The sequence below is a fragment of the Merops nubicus genome, unplaced genomic scaffold (assembly GCF_000691845.1).
Source record: "Merops nubicus isolate BGI_N331 unplaced genomic scaffold, ASM69184v1 scaffold42651, whole genome shotgun sequence".
Lineage (NCBI taxonomy): Eukaryota > Metazoa > Chordata > Aves > Coraciiformes > Meropidae > Merops > Merops nubicus.
The window spans coordinates 8831-34367 of record NW_008587115.1 but is presented as its reverse complement, the minus strand read 5'-3'; the positions used below and the strand labels follow the sequence as shown (position 1 = coordinate 34367).

General features: G+C 41.5%; 1 protein-coding gene across 1 annotated transcript in view; it reads left to right on the top strand.

Annotated features, from left to right (window-relative positions):
* The window catches only part of UST (uronyl-2-sulfotransferase), a gene marked incomplete at its 5' end in the record, with an annotated part of 53210 nt that extends 28002 nt beyond the window's left edge, over positions 1 to 25208 (top strand). Inside the window, one exon of the mRNA XM_008948808.1 lies at positions 24925 to 25208. Within this exon, the coding sequence (XP_008947056.1) occupies positions 24925 to 25208 (284 nt within the window). The remainder of the gene's footprint in view (positions 1 to 24924) is intronic.
* Positions 25209 to 25537: the final 329 nt, after the last annotated feature.

Genomic DNA, 25537 nt, shown 5'->3' with positions numbered 1-25537 from the left:
TCAAGAATTGCGAAAGGACTCTCTTTTTTGATGCCTGCCTTGTCCAAAGTGGCAAACTCTTCCTGTCCTGACAGCCAGAACTGCATTGACGAGAGATCAGAAGTTGGGAGGGGTTGGAGACAGCAGACAGATTGTGGAATAGATGGGTAAATGAGTAGAGGGGAAAAAAAAAAAATACTGTGTTTACTAGATTTCTTTGCTAACACAGTAAAATTTGCTCAAAAGTTCGTCTTTTTTCCCCAGTATTGAAGCAGGTTGAGTCCAATTGCAGAGCCTTGGACTGTTTTTGCTTCAGAATTTGGAGGAGTATTCTTAACTCTGAAATAACCGTAGCATAACTTTACATGTAGAATCTCTCTACACTCTCAGGAGCACAACTGAAGGAAAAATAATTGGTCAGTCTTGTTCATTTTTGCTGGCTATAGCTCACTTCCGTAGCCTGGCTGGTAGCCAGAAGGTGGAGAATACTTACACAGTTTCTTTTCAAATGGGCACATGTGGGTTTCATATCTTTGGTGTTATGAAGAAGCAGGAAGTACACACTATACACTGCAAAACATAGAATTTTCTTCTGCCTTGTCAGTTTCTGTGGCATGGGGTAAAAGTTAATAGCACCTAATATTAAAGAATAGGCAATAAAGTGGTTTTTATCACCTCAGAAATAGCCTATATCCTCTCACCTTTCTGCAAGAGTTCATAAATTTTCTTTGACACCAGAAAGCCTACAAAAGCACTTCTTCCCAATACCAGAAAAAAAAAAAAAATCTGTTTTCCCTGAAAGTTACATTTTGCATGGAGAGTGTGTACATCTTAGTCTAAAGCAAGAAGACTGACTTAAGCTTTTCAACCAGTGAAATTTATTAAGTGCAATGAAATTGCTTATGCTGTTAACTGAAGTAATATATATTGTTCAAGTAAACTGTAAAATGTACTTTTTTTTTAAAAAGCAATGAAAATGTGATTCTCTTTAAGAATTATCTTTAGGAATCACATTTACAGGGAATATTTTAAACTTGAATAGTAGTATTAACCCAGGTAATGTAAACCTGCTGATTTTTTAAGTCCATTTTGTTCATCTATGCTTGTAGCTCCGTCTTGACATTTTCTTTTCCCTAACTTCACCTTCTGTTTAAACCCAGTAAGGAGGGAGTGCTCCCATTTGACTTTATTGCAAGGCTGAGGTCCTATGGGGCAGATGAAGCCTTTTTTGATGGAGTTAGGAAAAGTGGGGCATCAACCCTGGAACCTTCATATTGTTCCTGGGCACAAAGTGGAAAAGAGCATTTTCCCACTCTGTTAGAATAAAAATCTTTGCAAGTGGAGAAGGCTGAGACAGACTTTTCCTTCTTTCCTTATCCCCCCTTCCAAACCATCACTTTGTTAGCAATGCTCCCCATAGTCTGATGAATACCTTTAGTACTAAATTCTTGTGGCAGCCTTTCTCACACTCTGTTCTTGGGCTGCTCTGGCAAGATGTGGATACTAGGCGTCATTGCTGAAAAAGTTGCAGTGATATGAAGAAAGCAAAGGGAGGGCAGGAAGGTCCCACTGTTCTTTTTCCCTCTGAGAAACTGGAATTGGATGCCTTTTCAAGCACAACGTCCAAGAGTAAAAACTTTGAGTAAGAAATGTTGAAAGAAATCTGATGGAAGGCAGCGGTGTTTTTTATGTACTTTATTTAAATTACAATCATCTTATATTTTGCCTTTGTTCAGCACTAAATGAGCGGAAAGAAAAAGTTAGGACAAGTAATCTGCAACTTCTCATAGTCTGCTTGCTTCTCATGAGCTGTGCTTTCGGGAGAAGGCTGTGGCTGGTATGTGGAAGGGGAATATATTGGCTCATCTCTTCTGCACAAATGCACAACCCTTCTCCTGTCTACAAGCATCTGCACTCTTGATGTGAGAATAAAAGCAGCATGGATTAGATTCAGTTTAAGTGCTGAGATTTTTTGCACCACTTCTTTGATTCTGCTACTTTCTTAGAACAGAATTTGGAAAAACTTTGAACACATTAAAAAGTTCAAAGTTCGGTGACTCCAAAAGCACTGTCTTTTTTTTGCTTCACACTCTAAAAGAGCTTTGTGCTATCCCTGAATAATAATCTAAGAAGGAATCACTATGTATTGAAATTTTCTGCAGACGGGGAAAATTATAAATTTCATGTGGAGGTAAAACATGAGGAGGGACTTGCGAAGTAACAAACCACATCAAGCTTCCATGGCACGTTCCCATCCATTATGTGAAGCAAACTGTGTGTGACTTAAAAAGTTTTGTCCAGAAGGTGGTGTAGTCTCTCTGCTTGTTCAGGACTTTCAGGGGACTTCAGCGTCCTGCCAGTGGTAACAGCACATGTGAGTTTACATTCTGCCTGGGTGGCGTTTTCTTCTTTATCACCCAACATCCTGTTCTGAAAATAAAAATAGGAAATGTGAACAAATGGTTCCTTTCTTCTCCCTCAGAAGTCTGAACTTTCAAAATTACATAGAACAACACTCTAAACAATGTGTATGATTAAACAGGCAGCTTAAGCTCTAAAAAGAATGTTTAATTGTATTTTTGTTTCTTGTAAAACCAATTCCCAGTTCTCTGTTTACAAGAAAGGCAGAGAAGGAGGAAGAGTTACAGCGCGTATCCCCAAGGGCGTTTGTTCTCAATTAGGTCAATAGCACCTAGGACATTCTGCACAACGAATCTGTGCCTTGGTTTGCTTCGTAAAGCTTAAGGTAGTATCAAAAGTTGTAGATACGTTATTTAGCTCTTCAGCCATGAAAATACACGATTTTGAGAGCAGGGACAAAACTGCCTGATCGAGGATGCCTTGAAGTTAGTGGATGTACCCATCAGTGATAAGCATCATCAATGGAAAATACCCTTTATTTTTCCAATTCCATAGAAGGAAAATATGTTGGTTTCTGTCTTTTAGAGGTTTCAGATCGAGCAGTTTTAAGAATAGGAGCTTTTGGAAGGATTTGAGCACTTCTGGACTTTCTCATGACTTTTTCTGAAGATCCACTAGCTCTTTGGAAGATTTCTGGCAGAAGTTAAACTTCTGTGTGGCAAGTTCTGCAGCAAAGACTGGCAGCTCGTAACAGCTGTGGTTCTTGTTCTGCTGAGCAAGGCAAAGCCACTCCAGACTCTCTGTGTTGCTTCTGCATGAGAGACATAACTGTGGCACCAAAAGATTTATCCAAGATAGTATCAGTCTCATTGCTAAAATAAAAGCAATAGTTAAGGTGTGGCAAGAGTGGTTGATGTGGCTTTCCAGGCCCACATGAATCTTGCATGCATCCAAGCTCAGGTCCACTGTATTTGCTGTTCCCTGCTCGTGTGTACTTGTTAGATAGGAGTTTGCCTGTACCTGGATGGTTAAACAGCAGAACGGTTGCCTCATCTTGTGGACCAAAATGAATGGTGCATTTTGAGACAAAAAGTGAGGTAGCTGACAGCTTGTCGGGACAGTGACATTCACTCCAAATAAATCTTCTCCTTGAGCTTACCATGCAGGGAAGCACAATTTACAGGTCCATCTGCCAAACATATTGCTACAGTTCTGATTTCTCCTAGAGCTGAGCTGCATAGTTGCCTTTGCAAGTAGAGCAGCACCAACAGTAATCACTTAGGTCATAAACTGGCACCCTTCACACTGGTAGGTTGGGACAGTGGACATGGTTCATGAATTGGAAGAATGAGGAAGGCCAGTGTTGATCCACAGTGCCCCTGCTCAGGGCTTCTGGAATTTGAGGAGGCTGGCCACCTTCCAGGTCTCACCACTGAATATGGCAAAGGAGGATAGGGTTTCTCTGCTCATTACAATGCAGATTTTTAAATCCTGACTTCAGGCTTGGATTTTCATGGGAGTTGAATTTGTAAAGGCTCTGCTCAGAATGAGTTGTAGTGGATGGTGAAGTCCACATTCCCTTAAGTCATCCTTTGTAAAACCTAGATCAGATGTTTCTCTTCTACTAAAGTTTCTAGACACATGAGCTCGTACACTGGATCTGACAACCTCTAGTCCATTGTAGAGACAGATTATTTTTTCATAGAATTACTGAATTATTTTCTTTCTTTGTGATATAATACTCACTGTATATAGAGCCTGTGCTCTGCAGTCTGCTGCCTTTGTCTTATTCCTGTTCACCACCTTTCTCATGTTGCTCTTTCCCATTAGCTGGCAAGGTCTTTACCTGAAGCCAAACAAACTTTAACTGTTTTGCATGTTCTTGTCTGAGCCACACCATCATGAGCAGAGTTTCCCTGCTCTAAACTTTCTGAATGATGCATTTATACCTGTAAGATTATGAAGGCTGGGACCACCTGTGGCATCATCTTTATCTTTTAGTGCAATTCCAAAATACATAAGCCTCCAGATTTTGCATTTCATCTCTCATCTTCATGATGTTTGCATTGTTTCAATTTCTTTTCATCAGATCTATTGATGGGCTGTCTGGGGTTAGACAAAACCCACACAGATGTAATTTCATACTTCATTGCAGTAAAACCAAAACTTATTCGTGGTCTAAATCCCAAGGGGCCACTCAGCCAAACCCCTGCATCCCACATATCAAGAATTCATGTGCATTTTTTTGTGTGTGTCAGGAGATCACTCTGAAGTATTGGTGCTGGTATCTTTCAAGCAACTGTCATGTTTATCTAATGAGCGTATCTGTCACCAAAGATGTTATGGTTTATAACAAGGCTGCTGCTATTCATCTAAGGTTGATTCCCTGATGCATCTTTTGAATGTTTCCTGTTCCTAGTCTAACAAAATGAAAAACCTATGGACAAGCAGCTTTGTTAAAACTCTGGCACAGAAGGAAAGCTGCATTCAAATACAGCATTAGCTATGTGTCATAAATAATCCAGGGTCACTGATGACAAAGCACCAAAAACAGACAATTAATGACAGACAATTAAAGCTTGCAATGACAGTTCATTCCTTCTTGACTAACTTACTAAAAAAAATCATAATGCTATTTTAATCAGTAACATTCCAGCTAAGCCTCTGTTACTCTTTCTGCTTTAAAGATGGCATTTAAATAAAAATAATAGCCGTAACAGATTATGCAAACTGCTTCTTTGACAGCTTTTACTTCTATTCAGGCAACAGAAGTTGTAAAGGTGGAGGTGGATAGCCAGTAAATCCCAGCTCATAGATCTCCTGTTCCCAGCTGCAGCTCTGGTACATTTGCACGGGTCTTCGTTTCACCTGCATGGAAACAAGCAACTTGCACAATGTGGCTGAGGCTGGAATTTAAAAAACATTTTGTTAATAACAGGTCAAAGCAGCTGAGAATTTAGCTCCATTATCACTGTGCCCCAGATTACATTTTCAGGGTCAGTGTTTGGGGAGAAGCATTTTTTAACTTAAAACTGAGCGTATTTGGTATTGAAGTCACAGGATCAGAGTGGGGCACAGAGCTGACTATTCAGTTTGGTTTTAGGACCACAATCATATTTTCAGTCATCAAAGAAGACTGTTGTATTTTTCCCTCAGACTAATTTTAAGTCCTACCTGTTGAATCAGTGATAGAATAGACTTTAAGCTAAACTGATTAAGCCTGGGGTATCTTGCAAGAGCAATGCAAGTACCACAAAACAGCATCTTCGGTGGCTCAGAAATGTTTTGAAAAATATTTAAAGTAACTACAGAAAAGAAACTTCATTATAAAACCCCTTTTACCTATACTTTTTGTACAATAGAGATGAGCAGACATTCCTAAAGGAATTACTTGGGTTAAGTTAGGTGTGAAATTATAGCAAGGCACTTTGTGGCATGCGGTTTGTTAAAGGCATTAAAACTGATACCAAGAGGTTTTTTCAACCACATCAGAACTAGGTGGCCCACCAGAGAGTTGGGGAGAGGGAGACAGTGGGTAGCTGGGAGAGGCAGCAGGGAGGCACTCTCAGGAAAGAGGCGTCCCCAGAGGACATCTGTAAATAGACTAGTTACTCACAGAGGACACAGTGTGGTGTACTCTAAGTCTTCTTAAGATCACTATTATTACTGTTAGAAAAGAAGGGAAAGAATTAGTACAATAAATTTCTGCAAAGTGCAAGGATTACCCCTTGATTACAAAGTTATAAGAATTAAAATGAAGGAAATACATTAGCACTGTAGCTCCCAGCTGCTACACAGGAGTTCTTTTGATGTGCCTCCCAGCCATCACTCCTGAGGGGATCATCTGCTCACTTGAGCACAGCTTCACGACGTGCCTGTGCCCCTTCCTCTGAGCCCCTTTGCTTTACTTGCCCTGGAGGTGGTTTGTGGTGCTGGAGAGCTGACCCTTTGCTCTTCCAAGACTGAGTCTGTCTTGGAGTTTATGCTCCCTGCTTCCTTTTTCACTTGGAATTTCCCAGCCTTTTTGGTCTGCCCCTGTTGAAGACTCGCTCTCCAAGAAGCTATAGCAAGAGAAGAGTGTTTTACTAACTATGGCAATCACAAATTTACAAATGCAGAAACATCCTCCCCTCCACTGTTCTCTAGGCTCATCTCCCCTGTCTCCTACCTTTCTTCCAAACTGCATTCCCATTACTTTCTTTAATTAATATCTTCTTTCCAGTCGGGCTGCTTTTTATCCCTCAAATATTTGCACAATTGTTACTGCACTTACTGCAGTAGCAATTACTTACTGCGAAGCCTCGTCTTTTGAGTTGCACTGTTTGGACTCAGTGTGAGTAACTTTTCAGTTACTTTGCAGATGCCATCTGTAGTACAGGTAACAGATTTGATGTTAAGGTGTGGCATTTTTGTCTCAGCTATCCTTAGTCCTTGTCAGTGTCAGCAGTGCTGTTGTCAGAGCTGCTACTCACCAAGGATCTCTTTGAAACTGAAATTGCCAGCTGTGTGGTTTGTCCTGTTGTTCAATCAGCGGCTATTTTGGAAAACTGGAAGGTAGTTAACATGACTCCAAGCCTTTAAAGGGCTGCAATGGTCACCTGGACAGAAATAGATGGAAGAATCAAGTTTATTTACTGGTAGGAACTATAATAAAGAGTGGGATTATTAGAAAGTTGGGAAAAGTCAGTGTGGTGTTTGTAGAGCCTCACAAATCAACTGGTTCCTTGAAGGATTCAGCAAGCACATGGTACTGGTGTGATTTTCTGCGGGATCTCTGTCCAAAACCTCTTAAAGATCATAAGCTGTCAGGATAGGAGAGAGACTCTTCTCCTGCAGGATCAAATTGGTTAGAGGTAGGCATTAATTGTTCAATAGTCTCCCCTTACTTTAAAGAAGCAGAGAAGTCCTGCAGGGACTGTGCTCCAGCTTGGGATAAATGTTCTCTTAAAAAGATGAGACTGAGATGAGGGAGGTCACTGCCAATGTGGAATTACCAGGAAGCAACAAGAAAAGCACTGAAGTGTTTTAGTAATCGTCACAAATGCATTAAAATTTGGCTTATGTACCCTTAAGAAAGTTTGTCCTTGGTACTCAAGACTGCGGTCTGCTGATGCTCTGGGTCCTGGTCTGTGTCCAGGTTGGTAGGAAAGTACACAGATTGGCAGACAGGTGGGTATTTTTTTCTGCAGAGGAAAATACTCCCCTGCTGAAGAAATTTTTATGTGAAGCTGCATCAAGCCATGGCTCAGTTGTTCCAGATGGCAGAAAATGATGACACAGGACAGAAAGGCTAAATCCTGACTAAATCTTAAGAGCAGCTGAAAGAAAGACCTTCACATTTGAGGTGTTACCCAAGCTGCAAAGGAGGGAGTTCATACAGCTGTAGTTCTGATCTTACATTTAGCTGTAGATGATTCAGGAAGATCAGTACATACCTGCTCTTGCTCCAATTTATTAATTCTCTTTCGAGACCGTGTTTTGGGTAGGCAGAAGGTGGCGAGGGTGGCCGTGAAGCCGAATAAAGGTATTTTCTGTAGAAACACCAGGCCTCATTTGCCAGCTAGACTTACAGAGGAAGAAAGAAACTGTTGATTTGGTCTCTGGTTTTCTAGCAGTGAGCAGCAGCTGTTTTGGTAGCAGTAGCAGCAGCTCATATAACAAATGTTTCATGATGAATGCAAACAAAAGCCAGCCCCAAAATTCCAGCTCCACTATGTACGCATAAAATATAAAACCAGTTCAAAATAACATAACTACTCAACTTAAGGGTTTTTTTCTCCCCCTCTAAATAAATTCCATATGAGCATTAGTGTTTGGTCTGCTTGGTTCTCCAGGGCTCAACCAGAAAACATTTTTATCATGCAGGCTGAGGGTGAAAAGGGAGCATAAAAAGAGACAAAGAAGAAAATATTTTTAAAAGAAGTGCACGTGCAAAGAGGTGTGTGGTTAGAGGGAAGGTTTTGAGAATACCAAACATGCTTACTGGATTGAAATTACTGCTGATGTTTGTGAGTTGGCTGAATTCACTTGCATCTAAAATAGATCTTGGAGCAATTCTTCATGCACCTCCGTGCAATTTGGTTTCTGAAGATGACTTGTGGTTTTAAAGGCATCTACATATTAGAAGAGTGTTATGCCCTCTAGCATGAATGGCTTTCCAGATAGCTAGTGGGAGGATTTCTGGGGAATGCAAGCTGCTGATGAGTGCATACTCAGGGGAAATGAGGGTATTGAAGAGAAAGAAAAATATAATAATTGGAGTCTCAGGAGAAATAAAAGAGCTATCCAAGGGGCAGTGCCTTAAATTGTCATCTTCCTCCCCTTGCTTGAGTTAAAACAAGTAAATTCCAGCATTCACCCATCTCTCCCCGCTCTGCTGCTTGCTGCAAGCCTGGAGCAGCATCTGTTGTCCACCCACATAAACACCCCAGCTCTGTTCTCAGGCCCTGAAAGACACTCTCTTCACAATCATTTTTCTTTCCCTGTGGCTTTTTTTGATTCCTCTGATCTGTCTTCCCTGTAACTATGGGGTTAATCAGCTCTGTGCATCCACCATAGGAAGAAACTTTATTTCTTGTGTTCTGCCAGGTCAATGATAAAACAGTATACCCTGCTCCTGTGCCTTTTGCAGTATGATTCCATCAAATACTTTTTGTGCAGTGAAACTATTAAATGAGGTTGTTATAGTGTTCTGTCTTTTTCTGTAGTGTTTTTTTTTTTCAGTTCAGTTCTGGGTAGTCTATGAAGTTGTGTTGTTGTGTGATGTGTTGCTGTAGTTGGGGCACACGCATACCTGCAAGTCCAGATTTGCAACACCAGTTCCTGGGAGAGCCCAGTGGCTGGTTGTGTTGGGCCATGTGGAAGACGTGGAGCTCGCTGACGCTGCTGCAGCAGAGTGTTTGGTGCCCGTCTGCCTCACGAGGAGCACGAGTGTGCACGGTCTGCCCAGAGGCCACGGTGCCTTGCAGAGCTGCCTTCTTGGGGCATTCAGGGTGTGAGCAAGTTTGGAAGTTTACTGCTTGGGTAAGAACACGTTCTTCTCCTGTTACATAAAATGAAAATGTGGGATTAATGTGTGGCTGATGTATAATGTGCATCTCCTGGCTGATACATAATATACATCTCCTAAAAGCTAGTGGAAATTGGACATGACAGGAACTAGAGCATAGCCAAAGCAAATTTATTTAAAATGTTGAACGAAAATATTCGCAGAAAACTCAGTTTTAACCTAAATACCACTAAATATTTTGCTGGGCATTGAAGCCTTATTTTTATTTTTTAAGCTTTCATCCTCTGTTTGCTGTCCCTGTAAGTGCTCTGCCAATTTTACAGTAGCGGTGACTGATCTTTGCAGGGTCTTCTGGCAGCTGACAAACCTGGTTTGCTTCACTGGGCATTGGCATTACTTAATGTCAGGTGCTCAAATTATGTACCAGGGAAACTGAACTCTTTGCATGATCAGTGAAGGGAGGTAAATAGTTATTTATCTCTCTGGGGGTTTGTTTGATCCCCTGAGTGGCTGCCTGGAATTCAGCAGCAGGCTATTTCTCATTTGTGCTGTATACTGGTATACACTTGTGTAGAGATGGATGTTGTCAAGGATTCAGCATGCAATAGTGTTTGTAGGAGCGAGGATGAAGTATGCATATAAAAAAAAAAGTTTATAGTATGCCTTCTGGTGCTCTCCTTGTCTATCCAGTAGACAAATCTGTGCATCACTGAGTGTTATTAGAGCTAAGATTTTGGTGGACTTGTTTTGTTTTTTTTTGTTTTTTTTTTTTTTTTTTTTTGTGGGGTTTAATTTGGGTTTGGTAGTATCTTTTCCTGCAGTGTTTTCAGGAACAAAGTCAATGACCTAGTTCCCTGCGGGGTAAAGAAACACAGCAGAAGCCCAGGACTTCCTTGCCAAGAGCAAAGGAGGTGAATGAAGAGGAAGATCTAGTAAACTTGTCAGAAACCCATGTGGTTACCAAAGCAGCTGCTAGAAGAGTGCTTAGAGTGAATGAACTGCAGAAGGCAGGAAACGTGGGGAAGGAGTTTGGATAGTAAAAGTGTGTGAAGGGTTTCGAAGAGGGTGAATCATGGCAGACCAGCTGAGTTAGGGCACAGTGGTCAAACAAACCTGCTCAGGTATTTGGCAGTGAGGTAATTTCATCAGTTGCTTCCTCCATGTCCTCTCCAAGGTTGTTTGCATGGGAGTACATGTGAGATGCAGCTCTGGTCTTGCACTGTTCACAGCTTGTTTCAGAAGTCCTCAATCTGTTTTTCTGTACTGAATCCTGATTCACAGGGACTAATGTTTGTGCAGTTTCACTATCAAGTTATCAGGTAATAGTGCTCTCAAAGTCCTCCCTAGGGTCCTTATTTGAGGATTTGTGGATCTTTCAGGTGTGGTGTTTATTTCCCCTGTAGATTCTTATCCTGTCTATGAGCATTCTTAATTTAGTTCAGTAAATGGTAAATTCAGTGGTAAATTTTGAGTGCCTGTGATGGCAGTTAAAGCCATTAGAGACAGGGTATAATCCTGCATGCTAAATAGCACTTTGAAGAGGTCATGGTCTTTCATGGTTTTGGATACTTATTTTAGCCTGTGTTTTTGTGGGTTAAGCCAACTACTTTTTCTTAATTTTGAGCTGCTTAGCCTGAAGGATGTATATCCTTTTTAAGCACAGTGAAACAGATTTCTCTTGTTAAGATTATTTTGGTTTGTTTGCAAATGGCAAATTATTCTTTCCAGTCAGCATGATAAAAGAGTGAATGCTGTTGATGTCCAAGCCCTTGAAAGAAAGGTATTATCCTCATAGACATATATATACGCATACATATTCCAATATACATAGATATATATCTTGGTATACCAAGAACAGCTCCCGTGAGACTGCAAACCCTTTTCATAGTAGACCATTTTCCACTCTTTTTAGCTGTAAATAACAGGAACAAATAGCAGGTTGTACAACTCTGCCTGTTTGCTGCAGCTGTGCCAATGTAGGTGACCAATAGCAAGAAACCTCCATCTGTCTTATGCATTAGCAAACAGCTTACCCAAAATGTCAGCCCAGTTCATCTAGAACTTCTACTAACAGAGGAGAGGTGAAATTGCAAAGCGTATTTGTCTGTATATTGAGTTTCAGCATTTACTTGGCACTGCCTTATGCTGGTGAAATGTGGCATGGGGTCCCTGGCAGGTTCCAGTATTTTGTGCAGTTGCAGGACACATTATTTAGCTTATTTTAAGGGCAGAGTCATCACTTAGTCAAGGGTTCTGCATTGAATTGCTGAAAATTATTTTCCTTGGTGCAGGCTTCTGCAAGCTACTTGTAGGAAATCAATACTCTGAGTTCCTGCTTAATTCAGCTATCCAATTCACAGGCTGCTTCTGTTATCCTTCCAGACCACATCTCTGTGTACATCTCACTTGTTCAATGGGTTTTATTTTAGCAGAAATAAAATTTAGCACATAGACACTTTGTGTCTCACATGCAGAAAGGGAAAAACTCCCAAGTCCCACACATCTTTTCATATTATATACACATGTGAGTAATTTTGTGAAGAAATGGGACATGATACACTGCTATGTTTTATTAGTAGTTTGCAATGCCAGACCAACGCTTTGATTTCAAAGTAGTGGCAGAACTTACAGATTGTCACTAAAATCAAAGGATGAATCTAGAACTGCATCCCTGTTTCTAAGTCATAGCAGACAGGCTGGATAGTGCAGGCAAAAGAGATATACAACAGAAGTATTTTGATAAACAGATGTCACCCACTTTAAAGTGTTGCATCTCAGTTTAATTTTTCCCATGCTATATAAATAGTCCCTTCACTTCCTTCAGTCTTGTGGTTTTCCATTTCCTGCTGTTATTCAGACCAAATAAATAAATAAAAATGTTACATTTCTGAGGATTCTGTATTTGCTCAGTTTAGGGGGTTTTTGTTTCTTCAACAAATGTACTGAAAATTAAATGCTCTGGGAATGTGTCAGAAATACTGTCAATCACTGTGGCAAGCAGATGGATGAATTTTCAGCTGAACATCATGTGCCTGGGTTGCCTTATTTGTTTAGAAACTGATGAGCATAGTCACTGGCCACATCAGAGTAGCCTGTGAAGAAGGTATTTTTAAAGAGCGTGGAGTCACAATTTCATATTCCCAGCACTTGTGGGCTTACAGGAGAAGTTGGCCTCCATCTGGACACTGAACCAGGTTCTGGGACCCATATACTCTATACCAAGACAAAACCTGATTGTGTGCATTGGTCCCCAGTGAGTGCTGAGCCTAAGTCAAATTCAGAAATTCAAGTTTATGATCTATCTGGGTGCATTCTGTCTGCAGATTTTAAAAAGCTGATCATTTATGGTTCCAGGATTTCTTTGAACTGTTGGGCAGGAGTGGAACTTAGGCATTTATTCTTGTAAGATTAGCAGATTGAATAGGATTTTGTAGATTCAGAATCATATTCCTTGCTTTGAGGAATATCTGTTGAAATTGGGCACAGAAATGTTAACTCTTGGTATGTTAGGATTACTAAAGGACTGCATTCGTGGAGATGTTCACTATGTCACTACATTTAGTATCCATCCATGCAGCTTCTGGCTTGAGGGAGGCATGGCTGCTGAGCACCAGAAGCTGTGAGGTGGCACTAGAGGACAATAGTCTGTGCCTCTGCCATTCCTCCTCCAAGCATCCACTACTGGCCACCATTCAAATACTCAGTATAGTAACTAGGTGGGTACTTACCTAATCAATTGTACCTTTTATATGCATTATTTATGTATTTTGTGTAAATTATAAATTTGCTAGAGACAAGCGGGACAAGTCTGCCCACACTCAACAGCAGCAATTTACTCTGTTGACTCTAGATACGTTCAAGCTAGCTTCTGTTACAGCAGCCTATATAGTGCTGGTTTTGGGATTTGAGGCTAAAACAAAGCTGACAACACACCAGTATTTTGGCTGTTGCTGAGCAGAGCTCACACGGCATCAAGGCCTTCTCTGCTTCTCACTCTGTCCCCTTGGACAGTAGGCTGGGGATAGGCAAGAGGCTGGGAAGGAAGCCAGGAAGGACAGCTGACCCAGATTAGTCAAAGGGATAGCCCATACCATAGAACATCATACTCCGCAATAAAAACAGGAGTGGAGGAGGAAGAATGGGGTTCTTGGCTTCCAAGGGTAGCTAGCTATTGCTCAGAGACTGGCTGAACACTCCTCTGTCTGTGGGAGGTGGTGAGAGATTTCCTCTGCATTGCGTTTTTTTTCCCCCCACCTATTAAACTGTCCTTATCTCTATGCATGAGTTTTTTGGCTTCCATTCTTCCTGTTCTCTCCCTCATCCCAGTGTGAGGGCAGGAGGAGTGAGCACACGGCCACATGAGTGCTTGGCTGATGGTTGGGGTGAACCCACCCTAACAGGGTTTCTCTCTTCATCTTGATGCAACTCTTAACATTGCATGTCTTGGGAGTAATGTTAGAGGCCTTTATCTCTTCACTCCTGAAGATCATGATGTAGAAAATTGCAATGTTCTTAAAAAAGAAAAATACTGATTTGTTGCAGGCTTAGTGTTCTTTTTAGTAACGTCACTCCCTCCCAACACTGATTTTTCTTTAAGAGCTAGTCCTGATTGCTGTCATACCCTTCCTGGTTTCTTCCCATTTTGTCCATATTCAGAGGTGTTAATGTTTCCGTGTGCCCATAAAAAGTGGAATGGAAATAGACAGCAGGTCATTTTATCTCCTGTTCTTTTAAGTACAAGGGTAAGTTTTGTGCAGTATAACCTTGAAGCACAGTAGTCATTATGTCAGGGCTAGTATTGTCATTAAATGAAAACAGTGCAGCCATCCTGGAAACTTTGATATGAGCCAGTGTCTCTAACACTGGAATGAAACTACTGATTGAAACACTGCAGACGTAAGACAGTTTGCAGGACCAAGAGCAGGAGCAGTGGCTTTTCATACCCTGTAAATCTCCCGTTCTGATTCATGGGTGTCTTCGTAAGTACTTGGCTAATTCCTTTAACCTGCCATAGAGTTAAGGCTACTGAGAAGCCCATGTATCAGTTCCCTGTCAGCACAGTAATGCTAAACGCGAGTTGAATTAAAGAGGATCACTGAGCAAACTCTGCTTCCTCAATGGATTGTTCTTGGTGCTGACACACGAGTGAGAATGGTCGAGGTGTGCTGGAGCTGATCATGGAAGTCACTGCAGACAGATGAGAGGTACTGTAGGGGATGTTGTCTTTGCTACTGCCTGGTGCAGATGCACGGGGTGCATAGTGAAGCCTTCGTCCTCAAAGAATCTTCTTTCATAAATATGTGTCAGAAATGCTGCTTCCCCCCACACCCTTCTTCAGGAGAAAAATCTGTTGTTTGGAAACACAGAGCAAGCACCTGCATGTGTAAATCTCAATGGTGTTTGAACAGCATCTAGGCACCTAAAAGTGTTCTGTATTCATTTATATTAACCCAAGCATATTAAAATCGTACTTCTCCCTGGGGCTTGTTTCCAAAAACTCTCAGACATATAAATAATTGCTAGGGGAAGTCTCCAGCCACAGCTCCCTGAGACACTACACCGAGTCATACAGGTAGCTCATCTCACCCAAGCACTTCAAGTGCTCAGAATCAAATGGGTCACACCAGACCTAGGGATTTTCTTCTACATTTTCAAGTCTTATCCCTTGCCTGGGGCCCTTCTGCTAAAGTGCTGAGGCTGGCATGAGGAGCCACTGCATAATCTCTGCAGCTATATCTGCCTAGGAGGTTTCAGAGAGGGGCACGACCTCATAACTTGCAGCAAACCCCAAGTGCCCCAAGATTCCCACTGCAGACCAGGGTTGCAAGCTCTGTTACAGATCTGGCAAAAAGTCCAGGTGTGAATTCACCTTGTCTAGGGTTTAATGGCTTTGTGGAAATCCAGCAGGAGCCTCGGTCACTGTGAAGTCCTGTGATAGCTAAACGTTTGGCTTAGCAGTGGGTCACCTGGGGCTTCCTGGAAGGAGGAAAGATGCATTCTTGCTTCTGGTTGATAGTAACCCTGGGGGATGTGATGACCCTGGCAGCCTTAGGGCTTAGTCCTGTTGAGCCATTATGCTTTGCCTTGTAACCTGAACAGTAGAGAATCAAGACATTCCCTCTCCAGCAAAAACATGGGGTGAGAATTGCATTAGCCACACTAGGAGATTACTCTCCTCTCCCAGGACTTCCAGTTAATATAATTCTGCTTCTTTTTAGTTTTTTCCTCTTGCTGAAACAAGTCTGCCTGTGTTAAACAACAGACCCTTTTCCTCGGTTTTGGCCAGAGGAGGAAGCCTTTGTCCTGATACCCTGGCAGCCAGCCAAGGCAGTCAGGCTGTGGGCCAGGAGGGGGTGAACTTGAAAGGAACAGTGTGTTGTTTCTGCTCTGGTAGCATTCTTCCTTCTTCACCAGTGCCTTGGCCCCTGGCTGCCTTCAGTCGATCATTATACACAAAAGAACCTAAGGGCAAAAGAGAGAATTTTCTCTTGACCGCCTGTAACTTGCAATAATAAGAAACAAAACAATCTCGGGCCTTTCAGTTGTCTGTGTGCAGACGTAGTTGGGAGAAAATCTTAGAATGGGCAAATTTCTCACAAGGGAGGAAAGAACTGATAGTTTTGGGGGTTTTCTCCATTTTAATACTGGCTTTCATGCAGTAATGTACACCTTCCAGTTCTGTATACTTTATCAGTAATGATTTTACCTTGACAGTGCATAAATGTTATTGTTTGCCATTGCCTTAGTCCTAGTTAGTATTTTTGTGGCAGTTTCTTGTTTTGGTAGTTATTCTTATATAAAGCAATAAGCAGTCATATGTATGCTGTAGGAATACAGGAAGAGGCAGCACTTAGAATTAATAATTTTATTTTTTTTAAAGGTAGTGTTACTTCACATTCCTGCAGGGCCTGAACTGCACGGTAGTGACCACTAGGTTTGAACAGCCAACAACTGGAAAGGGTAACAAATTAGCTGTTCAAACATCTTCCAGAAATGATATTCACACCGAGATATCTCGAAGGCACTGACAAAAAGGCTTTCACAAGAGGTGCTCCCTACTTGCATGCCTGTGCAAGACATTTGGAACTTGCATCTGTGAAAGACTCAAAGAGACCATAGGGTTGTTCAGCTTGGCTTCTTGGGTGCTACAGGCAACACAGTTTCTTCTGGTTCTGCACAGGGATCAGTGACTGGAGTTGAAGTTATCCAGTGTTGAGGTAAAACATCAGGTGATAGCAGATCAACTCTTTTTGTTTTGTTCTAGTGATTAATCACCTTCACCACTTGAAAAAGCTGTGCCTTACTTCCAGTCTGCAGTTCTCTGGTTTCTCCTTCCAACCCTACAGTATCCATAGTTTTCTCACCATGAAAATATGCACATGCTGTAAACAAGTCACCTCTCAATCTTCTTTTTTTGGTAAGCTGACCAGAATGAATTTATCATTTTTCTCTACAGTGTCCCTTCCAACCCCAGTATTCATTCTGAGGCTGTTTTCATACCCTGTCTGATTTAGGATGTGGTTACAAAACTGGATGCTATATGCCAGTGGTGCACTCATCAATACTATATATGGAAATAAAGACACCTCCATCTCACTCCATCCCTCTTGCACATCTTAAGTTTGCACAGCACGCCTCTTCTATTGCTTCCTTCTTGCGGATGAAAATCACAGATTGCAGACTACCGTGATTTGAAGCACAAGGGTGAGATGTCTGCTCTAGATTCTCAAGTCCCAGGCTATATCTCTGCAGATTTTCTGCATAACATACCTGTGGTGAAGCTTTTCCAGCTTGTGAATGCTGCTGAAATTTGTCTCAATTGCTCCAACTTCCTCTTCTCTCTGCAGAAAAGTAATAATATTAGTATATGCATAACCAACTATGCAAACTGTTAACAAATGATCTGCAAGAACCTATTTTTAAAATGTGGTTTTGTCAGATGCAGATTCAACTAGATCCATTCAATACTGCTTACACAGCTATAAAAGATACATTCGAAATTGCATATGAACTGCAACCATAGCAATTCTTTTGGCAACTCGGACTAGAGAATCCTGGCATTTCCTCTGCAGATGGCTTTGGTTTTGGCACCTCCAATTCTGTCTAGTTCAACTCAGAACATGCTTAACAGCTATAAAAGTACCTGACCACATTCTCCTAGGAATCTGCCTTTTCACTTTACCAATGTGGGTTAATTTTCAGCTTCATTTTTTCTTTTTTGGTGTTAACTTACCTTAACTGGGAATAAAGTGCACCATATAAAGGAGTCTCGCAGAAGATCCTCTTGAGATTTGTTATCTGATCACGTGTGAAATACAGCACGTTTCCAGGCTGGGGCAGCAGCAGAGGCAGTGTGTGACACAGGAGGGTCAGCTGAGGTGTCCCATGCAGTTGGAAATCCTTGTTCTTGATCCACAGCTCTGAACTGATAGGAGCAAAGGCCTAACACCCTGAAGTTTCCAAGAAGAGAATTGAAGATTTCATGATAAATACTTGCTGGCTGGAGAAGAGACCTCAGAGAGTCGTAACTGTTTACAAAGTATGGAGCAATTTATGTATTTGCATTGCTGAGCATGTTGTAAGGCAAGTGTTTCATAATAGTGATATAATGCCTTTAATAGCTACTGTTTCAGAGCACCGTTGAATGGCTATCACTGTCACATTGTACAGTTGACAGCCACACCAGTGCAGTGTCGTCCTCTGCAATATATCCCAAATATACGTTACTTGCATACTACAGGAAGATGTTTCTTTTGTTATTTCAAGCCTTATTGGCTCAAATTACTTCTTACATTTATCACTAACATTTTTAATTTTTTTTTTCCATATTTCTTCCTTGTTCTGATGTTGTGCCAAGCCTCCTTGGTGTTTACTTCCTTGAGCATTTCTAGTTGTTTGATTGTGTCTTTCAGATTATCTCTGTGAGCTCTTCATGGTCAATCTCTGTTTCGTCATTCCTCCATTTTTCTCTGCCAGGTTATCATTCTCTGAGCTCCCTGCACTTCGTCCATGGTAATATTGAGAATTAAATTGTATTAGGTTGACAGTGACATTATTCATCTGTCTGGTTTCCTTCTTCATTGTTGGGGTAAGAAAGAGCAAAGAGCATTACTGTAACTGTCTCACCTAATTCAGTCTCTGTCATGGGCAGACATCATTGCACTGTCTGTGCTAATTACAGTCTGATGTATTTGCTCCCAAGATCCTTATTTGATAAATAGGACCTCTGATTTGCCTAAGTCTCTGAAGTTCTGGGTGTTTCCATGAGCCCTGGAGGGCTGTCCTTTCAGAGGGATCCATATATGACCTTCAGGAGATGGGATGTTGCTGTGTGCTAGAGTTATCCTAATTCCCCTGGAGTTAGGAGTCATTCCGTGTCATCAAAACAGTGCAGTAATTCAGGACAGAAATGCATGAGTGTTTAATCTTTTTCTATATGCTGTTAAAACCTACACCTTATTTTGTTGATGTGAATGACTGAAAGGTGAGTAAATTAGCAGTAAGGAGGTAAATAGTTGGGATTCATAGTATTTAAAACGGACAAAGCTAGTAGATGCTACAGGACAAATTACCACTTTTTTACCAACTTTAGTTTTTAATACACTTGTGCCCTGTTGGTGACTCTAAGTTTTCCCCACCGTCTCTACTTTCCCTTGGCAAACATGAACCTACACGAGGCACTCAGTCGTGCAGTGCAGCCATAGTGCCCCATCATCTTCCTGCCTGGGACCTGCCCGGGCCCAGCTCGCTCCTGGGCAGTAGCAGCCCCGAGGCCATCAGAAAGGTGGCACGTGAGGCAAACACATCTGTATCTCCTCTTCTCCGAGACCCATCCTTGCCCACATGTCCTTCAAGAGCCCAGCTAAAAAACTGAAGTTTGTAAAGCAGATCAGTTGTGCCAGCAAAGTTTCTGCAGAGCTGGAGTTAGATATCCTGGGGGAAGAGCTGTTCTCTCGTAGCCGTCAGAGCCCCGTTCTAGCAGGGCAGCTATCGTTGGAGCGGCGTATCAAGCAGAGGCCCTCGCCCATTCGTACGTCACATCTAACCACAGTGACATACGCTTATTTCCATTCCAAACCGTGGAGAAGGAGGCATGTGCTGCAGCTCAGCTGCGTACGACTGAAACGCAGGGCCTCCCCGCCTAGTTCCAGGAAATGACTTTACTCTATCTGTGACAGCCATCGTGTTCACACAGCCTTAGAACAGCAGAGCTCAGCGTGGGGCTTTTCCACCGCCAGCGCTGGCCAGGCAAGCCCGCGGCTGCGCTCGCCTGGAGCCGCTCCGCTGGGGCTCAGCCGGGCTCCCCTCTCCGCGGCAGAGCAGCAAGCCCCAAACGCCGGGCTGCTGGAGACGGTGCTGCTCCGAAATGCTCCTCCCAGGTGGAGAATGCTCTTAGGATCGTTTTGTCTAAATACGGCCATCCAAGGTTTTTCTCAGGCACGAAGTATAAAAACCTCTTTTCTCTGTGGTTTGGGTTGCTGCATTGAGTAATGGATTTCTTAGTTAAAAAAGTGAGAGTGGGGAAAGTAATAATAAATATTCATCACCTGGTAACCCAAAATAATATTGTTTTCTTTGACTGTATCTGCATACCAATTTAGTCTTAGTTCAGGGCATGAGTAGGCTGCACTGGGAGGTCGGGTTACTCCATAGTACATTCTTTTTAGTAATTCAAAAGAATGCCAAAGCAAACACAGTTTAAAAAAAAATAAATAAAAAAAAAAACTAAAAAAGTAAATGGTGTAGTTTGTTGCACTCCATATGGTTAGCTGTCTCAAAGGTCATAAAACGGGGGTCCTTTGGTGGGACAGCTGGGTTTATGTAACATATGCAGATTGTTTTTTTGACTGTAAGCCAGATCTACCTAATGTTTCCATTTTGTTCCTGTCATGAAGAGAGGTGCTTAAGGTGACTTCAGGGTGCAGTTCTGTGATTTCATTTATGTTTGTATTAAAGAGCCTTTTAAGAGTATTTAAGATTAGAAACCAGCCTAAATAAAATTCAAGTGAAAAAATGCAAAGTTCACTTATTTTATCAAGAGGCTGAGCTTGCAGCTAGGCACAGCCCCAAGTCCACACCATCAGACAAGCAGCAGCACCTCACGGCTATTTATGAGCTGCAGTTACTGATGATTATGCTGTGAGGTGAACCAACAGAAGCCAGGCCATCTACAGTGCTCCTGTAGTCTTCCAGAGCCGTGAGTGTTTCTATCTGTACGTACGTATACATCTATAGACCTAAGTGTGTGCATAGAGCAAAGGAGAGTTGCACACACCCAGGAACTCTCTATGCCACAACTGCTGCAAGTTCAGAGGAGGAGTGTATTTTGCTGGTTTCTTGCTGCCCGCTGCAAGGGTGGGAGGCAGCACCTGGCTGCTCTGGCAGATTGGGTGCTGGTGGGCTGCTCCCTGCCTGCCACACCGCCAGTAAATTCCCCTTTGGCTGGTCATGCCCCACACTGACCACCCCACCCCCAAGAAAACAGTCTAGTGCTTTTCCCCGTGTCGAGGTTGGCAGCACTCCTGGGCTGAACACAAGTGCCTCTCTCTGCCCAGAGAGAGCAGCCACCAAAGGGAGCTGGAGCTATAAGAAGTGGCTTTCCCTCCTTAGAGTCCTGGAGGGACCATATAAGTAAAGAGCTTTTTCCAACAAGGTAAATGGAGCTTTCTGTAACAAAAATAACCTACGTAAAATAAAAATTAAGTTGGCAAGCAGTATAAAGACTTAAGCTTAATAAATGCAATATTTGGTAGTGTATATTTGTTGTTGGGTTTGTAAAGAAAACCAGACTGCAAAGCTGGTGAGAGCTACCATCTAAGCACCTAAAAGAGGAATGTCTTGAAATGCTTAGTAATCATAAGGCAGCAGTCATCCTTCCTACGGTGTCCTCCCTGGAGTGTATTCATCTCATACCCATCAATGAAAACTTGAACAACTGACTGACAATTTAAGAAGATGAGCCATTTGTTAGTCTACTTTGGTCTACGGGTAAAGGTGGTGTAGAAGAGATTAAGCTCTTGGGGAACCCAAATAGTTTCACCAAAAATATTTCACACCTTTCACTAGTTACTCGTAGTGCTTTCTGTGCTAATATCTATTATAAATGCAAGCACTTCATCATCCTTCCTCTACACCCTTTTTTAGCTAGACAGCACATTAAAGACCAACTCTGTTTTTAATTAAGTTTTTGTATATTTTATTCATTTTGTTCTTATCTAAATGAAGCTAAAGAAATATATAAACTATGAACAGTCAGTAAGTACAGAGTATATATTACCAGACTTCAAATATAAAAGTCCTCTGTGTAATAAGTTGTTTAATTACTTAGATACGTGAGTAGAGACAGAGATTTCAGTGTAAAGAACTAGCAAGTCTGGTGTAAAAGCTCCATTTAATTACAGAGCAGCACATTTGAATTGTTGCCAGCTAATGAAAACCATTCTTCCTTTAGAGAAGGAATTAAAAGTACAAATGTAAAATAGATTTAATGCTTTAAATAATCTTTTTGTGATCTAGAATGTTGGGTAAGCTAGTGTACCTGTTCTCTCTTTGTGTCATATTCTTCCTACATTTTAAATTACTCTGCTGTAATTGGTAAGCAAAACTGAGGAGGAGATACCTTTTTCAGATACAACTTTTTTTCTTGTGCACCAGATGTTTGACACAATGAAGTCAAATGAATATAAGAATGTCCAGCCCAGCAGCACTTGCTGTCTCATGCAGTATTATTAAAATGAACAGTTCTCAGTTTTTCTTTAATTTCTTTACTCTTAAAATAGGAAGATGTGACTACTGTCTGAAAATTAAGCTGCATTTCTAGGTGTGGATACCCCAAGCTATATGGCCATTAATATTTTAAAATTTAAAGAAAGCAGTTTGTGTTCATGTAGCTGTGCTCTTTCATCGTTTTCAAGTTTTAAAATCCTGCATAATACCAGCCTTTTGTCTAAAGAACATTGCTTTTGTGTTTGCTAGTTGGACTTACTCACCTTCTATTACCTATTGAAGTAAGTGGGTTTACCTTTGCTTAAAATTGCTCTCTTCCCTAAAAGACTATTCTTGATTATTTCTTTTGGTTTACTATATTGCTTGTAGACTCTCAAAAGCACCTCACTGTTCCTTCTAGGAACCACTGACCATCCCTTAGCCTTACCCGTAAGTGATGGTGAGAATGTGTTTCCCTGTAAAGCATGGGTTTAGCTGTGCTGGCAGGTGCTTCAGAAGACCTGTGTTTGGGCTGCTCGTGTGAGCAGAGTTCTGCCCATGGTAAAATCCCATTTTGATTCAGGGACTCCCTCTGGAAGGGAGGGTGGTTGCTGCCGCTGGGACCCAGTTAGAAACATGGAATGTTCTTTGTTGTCTGCTTCATCCTTATAAGTTTTTTCTTTGTCATGCTTCATGAGCTGACCCTTCCGAATTCCTCCAACTCGCAGAACTCTTGTTACAATAACAATTAGGTTTCCATATCAAAATCCAGCTCTTCTTCACTGCAACAGTTTGCCTATGTAGTCCTGTAGAATATGGGAATGTTTGTTTGACATTTGAGGCAGCACAAACAAAGCATATGAATATTAAGGAAAGAATGAGCAGAAGAAGCCAAGACATTTTACTGGAACAAAAAAAAAATAAAATGGCAGATCTCATGCAGGCCTTGCTGTTTTAGCAAAGGAGGGAAGGATTGACAAGATTAAAAGTATTGGTTTTAGAGACATAGAAAATAGCCTTCATGTGTCCCTACTTAAGTGGCTTCCTTCAGGAGTGAATCAATTAGTTTGCTCTTAAAATTCTCCAGAGATACAGTTTTTGTAACTTGTATGCCCTATTGCACTGCCTCACTATCCTTGCCATGAAAAAGGTTTTTTTACTAATGTCTAACTGGTAGCTCCTGCTTCCATGCAAGCCCATTCATCTTGCCATGTCTGGACCCCAGTGTATTCTGAGGCTATTAGAGTCATTTCCATCACATTCTCTCCAGTAAGTAACACATGAGACTTGCTGGATCATAGCACTGAGCTTCCAGAAAACCTAATTACAGAAGCCAGTACTTCATTAGCGTAACATTCATAGAATCAAAGAATCATAGAATCATTTCAGTTGGAAAAGACCTGTAAAATCAAGTCCAGCCATTAACCTAGCGCTACCAAGTCCACCACTAAACCACGTCCCTAAGCACCTCATGTATTCATCTTTTAAATACCTCCAGGGATGGTGACTCCACCACTGCACTGGGCAGCCTGTTCCAGTGCTCAATAACCTGCTTGGTGAAGAAATATTTCATAATATCCAACCTAATATGAAAACTGGTGCAACTTGAGGCCCTCTTGTCCTGTCACTTATTATGGGAGAAGAGACTGACCACCAACCTCACTACAGTCTCCTTTCAGGTGGTCATAGAAGGTGATAAGGTCTCCCCTGAGCCTCCTTTTCTCCAGGCTAAACGACCCCAGTTCCCTGAGCCACTCCTTACATTTGTCCTCTAGACCCTTTACCAACTTCATTGTCCTTCTTTAGACATGCTCCAGAAACATAATGTTCTTCTTGTAGTCAGGGCCCAAAACTGAACACAGTACTCAAGGTGCAGCCTAATATCTCCACTTCTACAGAAAGTAGTAGCTGTTAGAGGGGTACGGTGATGCTACAGGTCAGTACTTGCAGCTTCTTCTGTTTTCTTTTCACAGCTGGCTTTCAGTTACATCCCTGTCTTGGAGAAGAAAATCCTTAGGCTGCTTTGGAAGCCTGTTGCCATTTGGTAGAGAACATCAAAATGATTGCCTGAGAATTTGCTTTACACCTTGTTCAAATACATTAATCTCCACTAGTAGAGTAATCTATTGAGGGAGGAGGCAAAGAAGCCATTCAATATTTTTGTTAGTAACTCTGATACTTTATCAACATAAAGGTGTTTTATTTCGGTTTACCAAAACAAAAGTTGTCAGGTGAAGAAAAATATACTGAAATCTTCCAGTCCCCAAGCATTATAGGAAGGTGAGTCCAGTTTAACAAACAGGTAACAGGACAAGAAAGGCAATGAACGCATTCAGTCCTGAGGTGTCTTGTGGTGATGCCAACAATGCTTTAACCTTAGATGGATTGAGGTTGGTAAATATCTGCTTAGATTTGAAAATAATAAACCACAACTGAGATAGAATGTAGTGTGCCACATAAGAGATTAGTTCAGCTCGGCTGCGTGCTGGATGTATATTTCACATGCATCAGGCAAAATTTCCAAAGCTAGGCAAGACTATGGGTTTCTCCACTTGTAGTTTATGCTTATAATTGGTATGATCTACTTTGCATTTGCAGGTAACTATTGCCAGTTAAGGTCCTCAGTGACTACATGCAATGCTAAGTGCCATGTATGAACTAGCTATATTTAAACATGCATGTTTAACTTCAAACATCTATATTTTTTCATCTCTTGTTAGAAGCAAATCCATTATTAAGGAGACAGATTGAGTTATTTGTATCAGTAATGCAGTAGGGCTGTGCTTTAAATCTTTTTAAAAAAAAAAAAAAGTTTGGATCTGATCTCATTAATCAGCACCCACTATGTTGTTTGTTGGGTTTTTTTACAGAACATAGGAAACTTGGCAATCTGACTGTGACAGTGAAAAAAACCGTCCCCTCTCCAGAAGCAATACAGATCCTCTACCAACGCATGAGATATGAATATGAGTTTTATTACTACGTCAAAGAACAGTTCCACCTGCTAAAGCGCAAGTTTGGACTGAAGTCTCATGTCAGGAAACCACGTCCCAGACCCGAGTTCTTCATTCCTTCCCCCCTGGAAACAGAGGAACCGATAGACGACGAGGAAGAAGATGATGAAAAGTGGCTAGAGGATATCTATAGAAGGTGATGGATGGAAGAGCTGTCCTTTCTCTTCTGGTGACCCCTCCAGCTTTCTTAAGATTTTTTTAATTATTATTAAAAGTAATTCCTTAAGGAACTGAATTAATGCGCAGCAGCATTTGAAACAGAAGAGACCATTCCCACATGCTGGGGCCATCAGGAGATACCTGGTTTTGCAGGTTTGATTCATTATGCAGTGTTGGCTCTACAGCATCCTCGCTATAGCATAGTTCAAGAGAGAGCTATCTACTGTCTGTCACAAAATAACTTTTGGAGTACACAGTAGTCCTCTGGGAACCTGCAAAGCATAAAAGAATAGATTAGACGGTCTTGAAA